Source organism: Xenopus tropicalis, chromosome 9 (genome assembly GCF_000004195.4).
Source record: "Xenopus tropicalis strain Nigerian chromosome 9, UCB_Xtro_10.0, whole genome shotgun sequence".
Classification (NCBI taxonomy): Eukaryota; Metazoa; Chordata; class Amphibia; order Anura; family Pipidae; genus Xenopus; species Xenopus tropicalis.
In genome coordinates this window covers 19740919-19755586 of record NC_030685.2, presented here as the reverse complement: position 1 = coordinate 19755586, position 14668 = coordinate 19740919, and the positions used below count along the sequence as shown (strand labels likewise).

General features: G+C 44.3%; 1 protein-coding gene across 2 annotated transcripts in view; it reads left to right on the top strand.

Annotated features, from left to right (window-relative positions):
- prkcb (protein kinase C beta) overlaps positions 1-14668 on the top strand; it is a 146600-nt gene that overhangs the window by 90617 nt on the left and 41315 nt on the right. For both annotated transcript variants that reach the window (XM_012969929.3, NM_001110043.1), the window contains 4 exon segments: positions 9925-10036; positions 10884-11012; positions 12497-12653; positions 12749-12883. In XM_012969929.3, coding sequence (XP_012825383.1) covers positions 9925-10036; positions 10884-11012; positions 12497-12653; positions 12749-12883 — 533 coding nt within the window.

Below are 14668 nucleotides of genomic sequence, written 5' to 3'. Positions count from 1 at the left end.
CTTGGCACGCCCCTGCCCCCCACCCTCCAATGGCAAAATTTAGACTAAACATAAAAGGGGAACTATCATGAAAACAAAAATTCAATATAAGCTTCGTCTCTTTGAAATAAGAAACTTTTATATAATCCATTAGAGGTTCTGCACCAAATAAGTTAATGGTCCCTATTCCTTTCCCAGCAATCTGTCTCTCTACATGCAGGCTTTGTGTCGGTTGTATTTTTTGAAGGACAGCTAGCTCCAACAGATGCAGGCAGTTTGTCATAGTAATTTTTTTAAAAGGGCATTTAGCTCCAATAAATATCTAGCCCAGTGGTCATCAGGCTTTCTTGCCTGCAACACCCCCTTGGAGCTTCAACCCTTGCTTTTCCTATAATGAATATATTTAGGTTTTCATCCACTATCTCACATTAAGTGGCTTATTATATGGGCTTTGATAAAAGACCAAATAATCAAAACTGGCCTTCAAGCTAAGCAGCCCCTGCCACTGCTCCAAGCCCTCCCAGGGGGGCAGCCCAGCCACTGATCTAGGCAAATGGAACACAGACCAGCGCTAACTGTCTGTTAAAAACCAACTTCTAATCGTTTTGCCACCCCAGAAGGTATGCATTTGCCCTATGCACAGAGTGTATCTGCAAGTTCTCCAGAACATTCCTGCCCCAGCCAGGCATCAGCAGAACCGCATGGTTTAGAGACGCTGCACTTAGTGAAAGGGGAAGGAATAACACCCCGTGCCATTTAGGCTTAATGCTCTCTCCACTTCTGTGCCATCAAGCCTCTTAGAAGAGTTAAGCTGTAAGGAGCTTTGAAGGCTGCGGCACACAGGGAAATAGATGCGGCTTGCCTGGGAGTCGCTAGATTCCTGCTCTGTCTTCCATTATTGTTAACCCCCACACTACTTGTATGAAAGGATACAGCTGCACTTCTGTGAATTTAGTAATTCCTCCCTGTCCTATTCAGCATAACCTACAGGGCATGATTATGGTGTACCCCCCAAAAACCAGGCTGTTTCTCTCCGTAGTTCTTATGCCTTAAACTCCCATCACCTTAAGCCAGATGGATGTTGGCTCGTGGGATTTATGGTTTTGCCACAGTTTGGAACCCTGCTGCTTTAAAGGAAAACTATACCCTTAGAATAAATACTTTAATAAACAGATAGTTTATATTATATTAAAGAAGAAGGAAAGGTAAAAACTAAGTAAGCTTTATCAGAACAGTCTATGTAAATACAGCCATAAGCATTTACAGTAGCCCTGCACTGAGTCCTCTATCAAAAGAAACACAGGATTTCTTGTCTCTTTTTTTGTAAACATGATGTTCCAGTGTCTGACTTCCTCTCTCAGAAACACACTTAATTCCCCTGGTCAGAGTCTGCGCAGTTCTCTCCTCTCTCCTGCTCCCCCCTCCCACCAGAATGCTAAGAACTCCCTCCCCCCTCCCTTAGGAATTTGTGATCTAAGCTATAACGGCAAGACTGCAGGCAGGAAGCTACTTAAAATGGCAGCTGCTACCTTAAGCAAACGGAGAAAGGTTCTAAAGTTGTTTACTCAGGTATAATGGTTTCTGCAGAATATGGTTTATTTAGATGAAGCAGGGTTTTACACATGATCTGTTTTATGCAATATATTCTTCTAGAGACCTACATTGTTTAGTTTTCCTTTAAATGGAACATAGATTCAGAAAGGCAGCTGGGAGCCCTGGGTTTTTCAGTTGAGTTCTAACTGGGCACCTTCTCTCAGGGCTCCCATGTGTGTATTGAAGATAAACTGTGCCGCTTGTCTGTTTATTTCCAGGGAGGTAGGTTTGGGACAAAGGGAGCAGCTCTTATCCAGATATTTATGGGCTTCGGGCTTTTGCGCAGTCTGCTTCTTATTTGTCCCCAAACCAAAACGCATAATTCAATGTACGAGGAACGTGGTGGGTGAGAGACAATAAGAGCAGCTGGGTCTCAGCCCTTAGTACTGAGAGTAACCCAAAGGGGTGCCTGCCCCTCCGAATGCCCACACTTAGGGGCATATTTATTATAGTGTGTAAGCCAACATCACTGCTCTGCAATTAGAATTGAATGGTTAGAAAAGAGAAGCAAAGATCTGATTGGTTGCTAGGGGCAACATCACTGGTGATGGTGACTTACATACTATAATAAATATGCCCCTTATTCTCTGCACTTGTGCACGACAGCAGCCATTTTGTTGCAGTTCATAATCCAGGGGGCCAAGACCATTCATTTTCCCCTGATTTTACACTGTCTTATTATATATATATCAGGGCCGGAACTAGGGGTAGGCAGAAGAGGCAGCTGCCTAGGGCGCAACCATTGCGGGGCGCCAGGCAGGAACCCCTCCTGCCTACCCCATGTCTGCTCTCTTAGTCATTGCCCCGCCGCTTGTCATGCGGTGGGGCAATGATCTATCGCGTCGCAAACCCCGCCCCCCTCAACTGCACATGCACGAAAGTACGGGGGGGCGAGCTGGCTGACCGGGTTGCCTAGGGCGCCCGGTCGGCTTGGCCCGCCCCTGATATATATAAATATATATATATATATATATATATATATACACACACAAGAACAGAAGGAGCACACTTCAGGGAATCAAGCCCTGGGTGCTGGCACTTGTACATGACAGCAGCCATTTTGTTGTGGTTCATAATCCAGGGGGCCAACACCCTTCAGGGAATCAAACGCCCTGGGTGCTGGCCAAAAAAAAAACAGTAAAGCAACAGTGCCGCACACACGGGGACTTAGGAAAAAACAAAAACGTGTTTATTGGAAAAGATCCAACGTTTTGAGCACCAACTGTGCTCTTCCTCAGGGACAAACCATATATATATATATATATATATATAGCCACTCCCCCTCTAAATTTATATATATTTTAAATAGGGAAAAAACTTGATCTAAGTGAAAAGAGTGCAGAAATGGTTAAATTTCTTTTTTTCGGCATGCAGCTGGATTTACCATTTGCAGCTGTTAGCCGCTGATCTAAGAATCTTTGCCTTGGGGGGTTTAGCAGATCTCTGCTCCGTGTCCCCCCTTTAAAGTGTGTTGCCGGCACAGGGCTGTATAAATGTGACCTATTTGTGGCGCTGGGCTCATAAATATAATCAGCCGGCGTCCTTATCTTCAGCGCAGAGGGGAGGAATTATCCAGTCGGCTGAGCCCCTACTGTTTTAGGAGAAGGTGCAAGAAAAATCATTATTAAATGGCAACAAAAGCACAGCATAGTCATTTATCCAACTTTATTACACTGTACATGTGTTGGGCCCAGGGTGCCACAATGTATATACATTTTGGATAAGAAAATAACTTCAAATAATACCTCTCTGTCCCCTTGGTGTCCCCTGCACTGCTGGTCCTGACTACATGTACCATTCAAACAGTGGGCTAGCTGTCCAAGACTCCAGTTCCCACAGTGCCGAGCACAGGAAGAGTCTTGGGATTTCAAACCCCCTGATATCCAATTCTGTGGGTTGGATAAAGAAATGGAAGGGGCTCTTCCCTCTCACACTGTACTGCTTGTGCTCTCATAAATAAATAAAGTTCACGATTCAGGAGAATTAAGTTGGGAGGGGGACAGAATCCTTCCTTCTGCCCACACAGTGAGTCTGCCGAGCCCAGGAGGAAGGAGTAAAGGCCAATCTGTTTGCAGTTTCCATATGGGTTGCTTAATCCTTCTTTAATTTAAAGGAGAACTAAACCACCTTTTAGGTTGAACTAAGCTAGCCTCTGTTTTTAATGATAATCCCCCCCTCCTCTATGGAAGACAGGATCAGATTGGCCAGGTACATACTGCTAGTTATGTGGTTAGGGAGGGGGCTGTGCTTTAAAAACTGAAGGTAGGGTTTAGTTCTCCTTTAAACCAGAACATTTCAATACAAGAGTTTTGTCGAACATAAATGATCTTTTCTTTCAATGTTTTATCTTGAAATAAATGATTATATAGTAACGCAAAGTATATGACTGCCCACCCCAGTGTCCTACCAGCCTCTGCCCTTATTACAACATGTTCTGAGCTGGCAGTCGGTACCCAGGTGCCATCGTACGGGATGGATGGGAGGCAAGTGGCGACTGCCCAGCGGGGAAATAAATCACCTCCACTTGACATGTCTATCCATTATTGCATTCCGAGCATATTTCTATATCTTGTGCATTCAGCTCACGGAGACGGCGCATTGTCCAAGGAATTTGGCTGAGCTGAAGGCTGAAGTAGAGCCACAAAATAGCGCCCGGCCTACTTGCCCCCACCAAACCCTCACTGTGTGAGCAGTCATTTGCTTTTCATTTTCTATCGAAATCTTGGACTGGCAGAGTTATTAAATGAGACATATTGGATAAATGGAAAAAAACCTTATGTTTTAGGCAGTTATGAATAATATACGGTGCTAAACATTAATCCTATCTGTAAAAATGGCCCCTTTATTGGAGCTCCCTATAGAGCCTATAGATAACTATAGAGTTCTCTGTCCCTGTTTCAAATGAAGGGTGGGTGTGTCCCAAAGGTCCCTGCCAGAAGCACAGTAGGAGGGGGAGAGCCAATCACAGCCCTGCACTCACACAAGCAAAGACAGTTTTCAGTTCCCTATCAGGTCAGCCTAGCTGCTGATTGGTTCCTTTCCTACAATGCTGTGTACTGAGAGCCCCCCTGGCTATCCAGAGAATTCAGCCAGCAGGAAGTGGAACAGATGGGCGGGACTAGTGGGGTTTGTGGGGGAATTTCTCAATAAATTAGTCCGAACACACAACTTTTTTTAAGCACAATCCTTCTATATCTAGAGGAGTATAATTCTCTGGTACATTCTTAATTTTTATAGGATATGTCTCCTTTAAAGATCAGATTACCAGTTGCATCCCTGTATAAGGAACTCCTCCTCATCTGTAAATATGAGACACATAGAGCCACTGAGGGAAGGGAGTGACTTATTGATACAGAACTGATTCCAGACATGTGATCGGCTCCTTAAAAATTCTAATTACCAACACAAAGTCTGAAAAGCTGTAACCAATGGCTGTGCTTATAGAATTGGGATCAGTATCAGTAAGTAATGGGGCGCTGGGATTCTCAGTCTCTGGCTGAGGTACAGCGGGCACAGCACCCTGCATGGGTGCCCTTTCCACCAAGGCATATATTGCCCCTCTGTTAGATGCATTCTGCATGGCTGCACAGGATTCAGTGAACACAAATGAAAATGAAAGTTTAAATAACTCCCCAATATTGGTTCTGACTCTTGAAACAAGGTAGCCACAGGCCTGCTCATTTGACCTCTGCTACACTGTATCAAAAGTCAGAACCGCCAGTGCAGTGAATGAAAAAAAAAACAACAGAAGGACGAGTATATTTACATATTGCTTTAAAGCCACTGAAAATGTGTAAACTGCGTGTCTGTTGGAAAGTTGCGACTGTGACACCTCGTTCTACACCGGAATCTTACACTTGGCTGCACATTTACTAAAATTCATTACACAGCTTTATAATTACGTGTGATTATGTACAGTGGCGTTAAAGTGCCAGTCTTTCATGTATTCTAACGCCACCGCGTAGCACACCTTTATTAATATGCCCAGAGGCGAAATGCGTTGAATAGTCCTTAAATGTTTTTTTTTCGTCCTATAAGTTGATAATGTTAATGCGGCGGGGGCACTGTCTGAATAAGGGGGGATCCGCCAAGCGGCAGTGATTTTGTTGGTGTTAGAGTTACGTGTAAATGTAATTGCTATTGAAAGCAGCGTCTGTTCAGCCATTTCTGTCCTCTGGGTCTGACCGGAAACGCTGTACCAATGGCACAATGTAACAAAAAGCAGCTGACTGACCAATCGGGGGGCGCGGGGGGAACTGACTTCTGATACAGGGTTTCATGTCAGACTCTGAGAACAGAAATGGCCGGACAGATGCTGCTTTTAATGGCAATTACATTTACACATAACTATAAAACAAGTTTGTATCAGTGTCTATTGGGAAGTTGCTTAGAATTACATTTTCTTTCCTTCAGCAAAAAACTATTTCGGCAGCTAATCGGCCCGTGTAGGGGCAGAAACGAGGGGCCTGCCCGACCGATATCTGGCCTTGTATTGGGCAGATATGGATCGGGCAGGTTAAAAGATTCAGTCGGATCGGTGACCACATCGGCAAGTTGATGTGGTCCCCAAACCGACTGTGCCATTGCCGCAGTTAGAATTCGATCGTTTGGCCCTGGGAATTAGCCTACATTTTCCCGATATCGCCCACCTGTAGGATCTTAACGTGTATGGGCACCTTTAGCAACTTTTCAATTGGTCTTCATTTTTTATAGTTTCTGAATTATTTGCCTTCATCTTCTGCCTCTTTCTAGCGCTCAAAAGGGGGGTCACTGACCCCGGCAGCCAAAAAACTATTGCTCTGTGAGGCTTCAGCTTCATTGTTATTGTTACTGTTTATTGCTTATCTTTCTATCCTCTCCCCCTTGAATATATATATATATATATTCTAGCCTGTTATTCAAGCTACTGCCTGGTTGCTAGGGCAAATTGGACCCTAGCAATTGGATAGCTGCTGAACAAAAAGCTTAATCATTCAAAAAAATGGATGCAGCGAATTCAGGATTCGGTATTCTGCCCTTTTCGGCACGATTCGGCCAAATCCACGCTCCTGGCCGAACTGAATCTGAATCCATAAAAATCACATGACTTTTTGTCACGTGAACACGGAAGTGTCGACATTTAACCCTTCCAAAAGCGAATTAGCGTATGCTCATTCGGATTCGGTTTGGTATTTGGCCAAATCCATTACGAAGGATTCCGGGGTTCGTCCGAATCCAAAAAAGTAGATTCGGTGCATCCCTATTCAAAAACCACAGCAAATAAAGAATGAAGCCCAAAGGCAGATTGTCTCAGAATATGGCTCTCTACGTCATACTAAAAATAAAGGCAAAGTTAAACTGCCCCTTTAAGTTGCTGGGTGCAGTCTATTAGACTTTCACACCATCCCAGTCCGAGTCGATCGCTTCCGCTCCATCTTTGGCTCATCTTCAGCCTATTAAGGGCTTTGCTGGAATGTTTAATTAGCGCTTCCAGAAGTCAGCAGATTACACTGACCCAGCGCTCTCGCCAGCAAAGACATGACACCACTTATCTCTGGGAAGGAAGTGTTTAAAGGGATTAAAGGGAAACTGGCAGTCACAGTCCCAGATCTGTAACTAACGGGAGAGCCGGCCGCTGGGGTATAGTTCCACTCAGCAGGGCCGCCGCTCTCAGCATCTTCAGCCTTTGTCATCTCTTGGAAAGGTTTCATTCTGCCTGAAAGCGACACTTAGTGTTAAGTACAGAAGGGCTGGGGGGGGGAGCTTCATGTTCAGAATAAACAGCACCCCCCCCGCCCTCTCGCTCCGTGTATATCATTTCATAATGGAGCCACATTACTATGAAATGCAGGTTTCACTTGTTTACACCACTGTAGTGTTTGTGGCTTTAAAGGAACACAAACACCAAATAATGACTTATTCATAGATTGTTTTCCCCCTCTCTTAAAGGAACAGTAACACCAAAAAATGAAAATGTATTGATGGAATAAAAATATAATGTACTGTTTAAAAGTTGTATATAGTACTATAGTTGCATGGCGACAGCTGTTCAAGCTGAAATAGGGTTCAATGGCACGGGTTACATGGCAGATAACAGATTAGCTCTATAGAATACAATGTTGTTTTACAGAGTTTATCTGTTATCCACTATGTAACCTGTGCCTTTTCTTTGTTTTTTTTCCATTTTGAATGGCTGCCCCCGTGGCTACACAGCGGCTTATTTATAGAAACTATAGGAAGCAAACACACAGAGTTTACCAGTGCAGGGCAGCATACATTATATTTTAATTACTTCAGTATAGTTTAATTTTTTTGGTGTTACTGTTCCTTTTAGAGAGGAAAAAACTCTATGAATAGGGCAGCCCCACGCCTGTTTCTTATTATAAGCACCTGTCCCCCCCATTCAGCATAGTCACAGGGCTCCCTCGCTGAGTAAATCCCACATTAATATCCGGCCTATTGCCCGGCCCCAGACACACCCCACTGTCTGTACTGAGTCCCGCTGCAGCCTGCGCCGGCGCTGGCATGGTATTTTAGATCTGTTAGGCGCTTATTGTATGGAAAGGGGGAGCTCGGGACATGTGACTCATGAGCTGATTGTACTGTTTGTATTTGGTCAGATACACTAAATGTGCAAGAGAAATAACCCCTTGTCTGCTGGAGCAGGGGCAGCAGCGTCTGGGGGGCAGCAGTGGGTACTACAGTACAGACCTTGTATGAAATTCCTTCTGCTTCCAAAACACAGACAGGAAAGGGGATTTTATTCCTCAGAAACAGTGAATAAAATGTCTTTGATTTCTAGTTGTGGCCCCTGTAGGGTTTATTTTGCTAAGAATGTTTATTGCCCTAGTACTGTTCCTTTAATATAGTGTAATAGGTCTTTCTTTTGCTTATAATATGCCAAGAGCATTCCCTGGAGGCATGTATTAGCGAGAGCTGCCATGTTGCTTGTTGTTTACGTGGTAGTGAAAGCTACCATATTGATTCCTCTTCATCAGGGCTTAGGGGGAGCTGCCATATTGATTCCATTTTATTAGGCCTAAGTGAGAGTTGCCATATTGATTCCTGTTTATAAGGCCTAAGTGAGAGTTGCCATATTGATTCCTGTTTATTAGGCCTAAGTGAGAGTTGCCATATTGATTCCTGTTTATAAGGCCTAAGTGAGAGTTGCCATATTGATTCCTGTTTATTAGACCTAAGTGAGAGTTGCCATATTGATTCCTGTTTATTAGACCTAAGTGAGAGTTGCCATATTGATTCCTCTTTATTAGGCCTAAGTGAGTGTTGCCATATTGATTCCTCTTTATTAGGCCTAAGTGAGAGCTGCCATATTGATTCCTCTTTATTAGACCTAAGTGAGAGCTGCCATATTGATTCCTTTTTATTAGGCCTAAGTGAGAGCTGCCATATTGATTCCTCTTTATTAGGTCTAAGTGAGAGCTGCCATATTGATTCCTCTTTATTAGGTCTAAGTGAGAACTGCCATATTGATTCCTCTTTATTAGGTCTAAGTGAGAGCTGCCATATTGATTCCTCTTTTTGGCCTACGTGGGAGCTGCCATTTGACTTGCTGTGTATGAGTTCTTCTCATAAGGCCCTGTAGGGACACACTGCTGCTGGCAGTACAGAAACTGCTTCTGGACCATAAAAGATTTCTTCAGAGCTGAATGGCTATAAGTAAGCGGGGGCTAATGGATGCAGTGCCCCCTGATATGAAGGCCTCTCTTTATTCCTGTGTTGTTGCCCCTCTGTCAGTGATAATAGTAACGGTGATTGGGCCCCTTTAATTCAAGCCATTGTCGGCATATTGAGCATAATGAGGCCCTGCCTTAAAGGGCCGGCAAGGTAAATAAAAGATCCCCTCCCGCTGTGGCGCTACAGATGAGAGTGCGAGTGAAGATTCCTGCAGCGAGAGCCATCAAAGAGCTGCCTAATGAAGTGCGTTGGTGCCCTGCCGAGTGCGCGGGGCTCATTAATTACTGATGGAACTCATTTTGTGGCGCTTCCCTGTGTGTAATTAAGATTTCTGCCTGAATGTGCCCAGCTCTGTGACTAGCCACACTCTGTAGCCCTAAGCCTCAGTTTGAGGAATTGTGGGAGTTGTAGTTCAACATGTGGGAAGATGCTAGTTAGGCAATGTATTGGGCACTAATCTTGTATAATATACGGATAGTAGCGGTCATGTGATTCATGTAGTATAAGTCATGTGACACAAGTGACATCACTAAGAGCCTGTTCTGATGACATCACTAAGCACTGTTTATAAGGATATATTTGACAGTATATTCATGCTAGTTATACAATGTTTGCTGGGTGCCCTTTACCCACGCTGCCTCTGTTCTGAGCGCATTTCTACTCTTTTGTCTCCCCCAGGACCCCCGCAGCAAACACAAGTTCAAAATTCACACGTACTCCAGCCCGACGTTCTGTGACCACTGCGGCTCATTGCTGTACGGCCTCATTCACCAGGGGATGAAATGTGAAAGTAAGTGTGTCTAGGACCCCCCCCCAGCCACTGCCTAGTCACGCCTTGGCCAGGAAGCTTACATTCTACAGAAGATTGCATAACCAGAGGGGCCACGCACTTTAATATTACTGTATATGCTAGACAGTCTTTGTATAACTGGACTGGCAGCACCCCTTGTGGTGGACAAGGAAACTGCATCAAACTATATGGTAGCCAGAATGATGGGTAATGCATTTTGGTACCTAACAGGCATATAAATATATGGAAGGTGTACACATCGGTATCATCTCATGCTTAATATCACCCATACTTGGTACCCAGCATACCAACACAGGGTATCAATCGATTTTTATAGATGTGACCTTGACAGATTGGAGTTTTCCCTATTTTCTTGGTCTGGTGAGACCTCTAGTGGCCAGCATTAGAAAAGCAGGTTGATGGCATTGGAAGGCTTGTACTACAGATGGCAGCATCACCATATCAGCAGATATGTTTTAGAAATGGGGGGGATTCTGGGTTCTGCTAAACCCAAACATAGCACAGGGGAGTTGTATATGCAGTGCTGCTTACATTCAGTGGTGCCCTATACGGTAGGTGGTGACTGGAGTCAGGCATGCAAGCTGAGGGCACACGTTGTTAAGCAACGTTGTACTTAGCAACTGCCTATGGCAGGCGTTACATACCGAGCTCGCTTTAGTTCAGCAACGTTATATGGCTCCTCAGCACCACAGGCTTAAGTGCTCCATGCATGGGCCCTAAGGTGCACAGAGTGTTTTAAGCTTTCCTTGTCTTTTAATAACTCCCTGATGGTGACTGATGAGCATTAGATTTGCACTAACTGTGCCCCCCTCTCTGCCCCCCACAGCCTGCATGATGAATGTCCACAAGCGCTGCGTAATGAACGTGCCAAGTCTGTGTGGCACCGACCACACCGAGCGAAGAGGAAGGATACACATCAAGGCGGAGATCCGCGAGGAAGTACTGACAGTCACTGGTGAGTTACAAGCCCCCCCCCCCCAAATGCACAGTTCTCTATATAATTACATTGGGGGGCCCCCATTGGCTGCATTGGTAACACAACCTATTAGGTATGTTATACTTAAAGGTATAAACCCACCATACAAACAGGATGTTTATAGTAATGTTAGATCTGGGCTTCATCAGGTACCAACCGGGGATGTCTGGGTCTTACTTAACCCCAACAGTGTTGACTTGCATATCACAAGGCCCATTACATTGATAATTGGAACACCGCCTCCCCTGCTGCAAATAGCTTTGGTTATTATGGCAGATTAATTAAGTGCCTGGGGATAATTGCAGCTTCCAAGTGACTCTAAGCTGATAAATGACCAGAATAAGCTTCAATGTGACCTTTGCGTCTGGTGTTTCTCTCCTTCACCACCAGGTGTCGCTACTGATTCATGGATGTTTAACGCTATATTATAGGCACCCCACAGCTCCTTGCACCCTCAGCTGCAGTTATAGAAAGGTCCCAGGTTAAAGTTGCCCGCTGTAGATTGTTTGAGTATCCAGCCATAGGGAAATCTGGCAAATTATTATAAAAGGGGAAACATACCCTATATATAGTGGTTTTCATGACTGCCTTGCTTGTAGATAGGAGACGGCCTATGTCAAAAGACATTAATCCAATCAAAATAAAATTCACTAATTAAAAAAATCAGAAAAAAAAATCTCACCTTACATTTAGTTGCGGTTTCAGTTGCTAAGATCGCTGACCATGGTAACCAGATAACCAGATAACATTTTTACAGGTTAGAGATCACCAAAAAAAAGAAAGATAAAGACCATAAGAAGCCCAGGACTAAAGTCACTTGACAAGATTCACTAAGTACATTTTTGGTGAACTTCCCCTTTAAATGGACACTACGTGGGAGCTGCCTTATTGCTTGCCGTAGCGGAAACATTCTTTGTAAAAGGCTGAACACTGCAGACTAGTTTGAACTCTAGGTGGTGCTTTTACTTGGATAAAAGTGGAGAGCGCTTTGGTGGCAGTAGATTGCATGGTTACCAAGTGAGCTGAATTAGCCAGGATATCCTGGCGAGGGAATACTGGAAGGGGCAGGGCTTACACAAAAGGAGGCGGGGCAGATTGGGGATATGGCAGAAAACATAACATTTATTTTAGGGTGTTTGCAAGTAGGGATGTGCCAACTGCACTATTTTGGGATTTTTAAAGGGTCACTATACCCTCGTTTTGTTCAACAGAATTGTGTTTAGTTCCGAGGAATGAATGTCCTGGTGTATATTTAAGGTGTCTCTCTGTTTAGGCTGTGAGAAGATCTAGGGAATTATTGCTGCTATGGAAAGCTCCATTTACAGCCCTAATGCGCTCACACCACACCCCTTGGCTGATTGGCCACACCCTTCTTAAGCAGCATAGGGCTTGTAATGGGGGCTTTCCTGCGCCTTTATATGACTCCCGTCTTTTCTCATTGACTTCTTTGCTTCTGTCTGCAGTCGGGGATGCGAGAAACCTAGTTCCAATGGACCCAAATGGACTGTCTGACCCGTACGTAAAGCTAAAGCTCATCCCAGACCCAAAGAGCGAGAGCAAACAAAAGACCAAGACTATCAAGTGTTCCCTGAACCCAACCTGGAATGAGAGCTTTAAATTGTAAGTGCAATTACCCCCTGTAAGTACTGATCCCTGGGGGGGCATCGCTCTCGGGGACATGTGACATGTCTGGCGTCTTCTCTCCCCCCCCCCAGCCAGCTGAAGGAGTCCGATAAAGATCGCAGGCTGTCCGTGGAAATCTGGGACTGGGACTTAACCAGTAGGAATGATTTCATGGGGTCCCTGTCGTTTGGTATCTCGGAGCTACTGAAGGCCGGCGTAGACGGTTGGTGAGTACAGAGCTGGGAATATGGGGCTGACACCAGTATTAAAAGTCATAATACGGTGAACTTTCCCTTTAATTTGAAGAAAGTTGTTCACAACACTTTGCATTACAGAACTAGGCTCCTCCCTCTTTATAGGAGAAACTTTTTTTGTTTTTTTTTGTAAATCAAGAAGAGAAGAATGTGTTTGTTTGTGTAGTTGGTCTAGTGGGGTGTGGCTACAAGTCGTATTAATACTAAGTAGTTGGTCCAGTGGGGTGTGGCTACAAGTCGTATTAATACTGAGTAGTTGGTCCAGTGGGGTGTGGCTACAAGTCGTATTAATACTAAGTAGTTGGTCCAGTGGGGTGTGGCTACAAGTCGTATTAATACTAAGTAGTTGGTCTAGTGGGGTGTGGCTACAAGTCATATTAATACTAAGTAGTTGGTCTAGTGGGGTGTGGCTACAAGTCGTATTAATACTAAGTAGTTGGTCCAGTGGGGTGTGGCTACAAGTCGTATTAATATTAAGTAGTTGGTCTAGTGGGGTGTGGCTACAAGTCATATTAATACTAAGTAGTTGGTCTAGTGGGGTATGGCTACAAGTCGTATTAATACTAAGTAGTTGGTCTAGTGGGGTGTAGCTACAAGTCGTATTAATACTAAGTAGTTGGCCTAGTGGGGTGTGGCTACAAGTCGTATTAATACTAAGTAGTTGGTCCAGTGGGGTGTGGCTACAAGTCGTATTAATATTAAGTAGTTGGTCTAGTGGGGTGTGGCTACAAGTCATATTAATACTAAGTAGTTGGTCTAGTGGGGTGTGGCTACAAGTCATATTAATACTAAGTAGTTGGTCCAGTGGGGTGTGGCTACAAGTCATATTAATACTAAGTAGTTGGTCTAGTGGGGTGTGGCTGCAAGTCATATTAATACTAAGTAGTTGGTCTAGTGGGGTGTGGCTACAAGTCATATTAATACTAAGTAGTTGGTCCAGTGGGGTGTGGCTACAAGTCATATTAATACTAAGTAGTTGGTCCAGTGGGGTGTGGCTACAAGTCGTATTAATACTAAGTAGTTGGTCCAGTGGGGTGTGGCTACAAGTCATATTAATACTAAGTAGTTGGTCCAGTGGGGTGTGGCTACAAGTCGTATTAATACTAAGTAGTTGGTCCAGTGGGGTGTGGCTACAAGTCATATTAATACTAAGTAGTTGGTCCAGTGGGGTGTGGCTACAAGTCATATTAATACTAAGTAGTTGGTCCAGTGGGGTGTGGCTACAAGTCATATTAATACTAAGTAGTTGGCCCAGTGGGGTGTGGCTACAAGTCGTATTAATACTAAGTAGTTGGCCTAGTGGGGTGTGGCTACAAGTCGTATTAATACTAAGTAGTTGGTCCAGTGGGGTGTGGCTACAAGTTGTATTAATACTAAGTAGTTGGTCCAGTGGGGTGTGGCTACAAGTCGTATTAATACTAAGTAGTTGGCCTAGTGGGGTGTGGCTACAAGTCGTGTTAACTAAGTAGTTGGTCCAGTGGGGTGTGGCTACAAGTCGTTTTAATACTAAGTAGTTGGTCCAGTGGGGTGTGGCTACAAGTCGTATTAATACTAAGTAGTTGGCCTAGTGGGGTGTGGCTACAAGTCGTATTAATACTAAGTAGTTGGTCCAGTGGGGTGTGGCTACAAGTCGTATTAATACTAAGTAGTTGGTCCAGTGGGGTGTGGCTACAAGTCATATTAATACTAAGTAGTTGGTCTAGTGGAGTGTGGCTACAAGTCATATAATTACTAAGCACTCAGTCAGTGGGGTGTGGC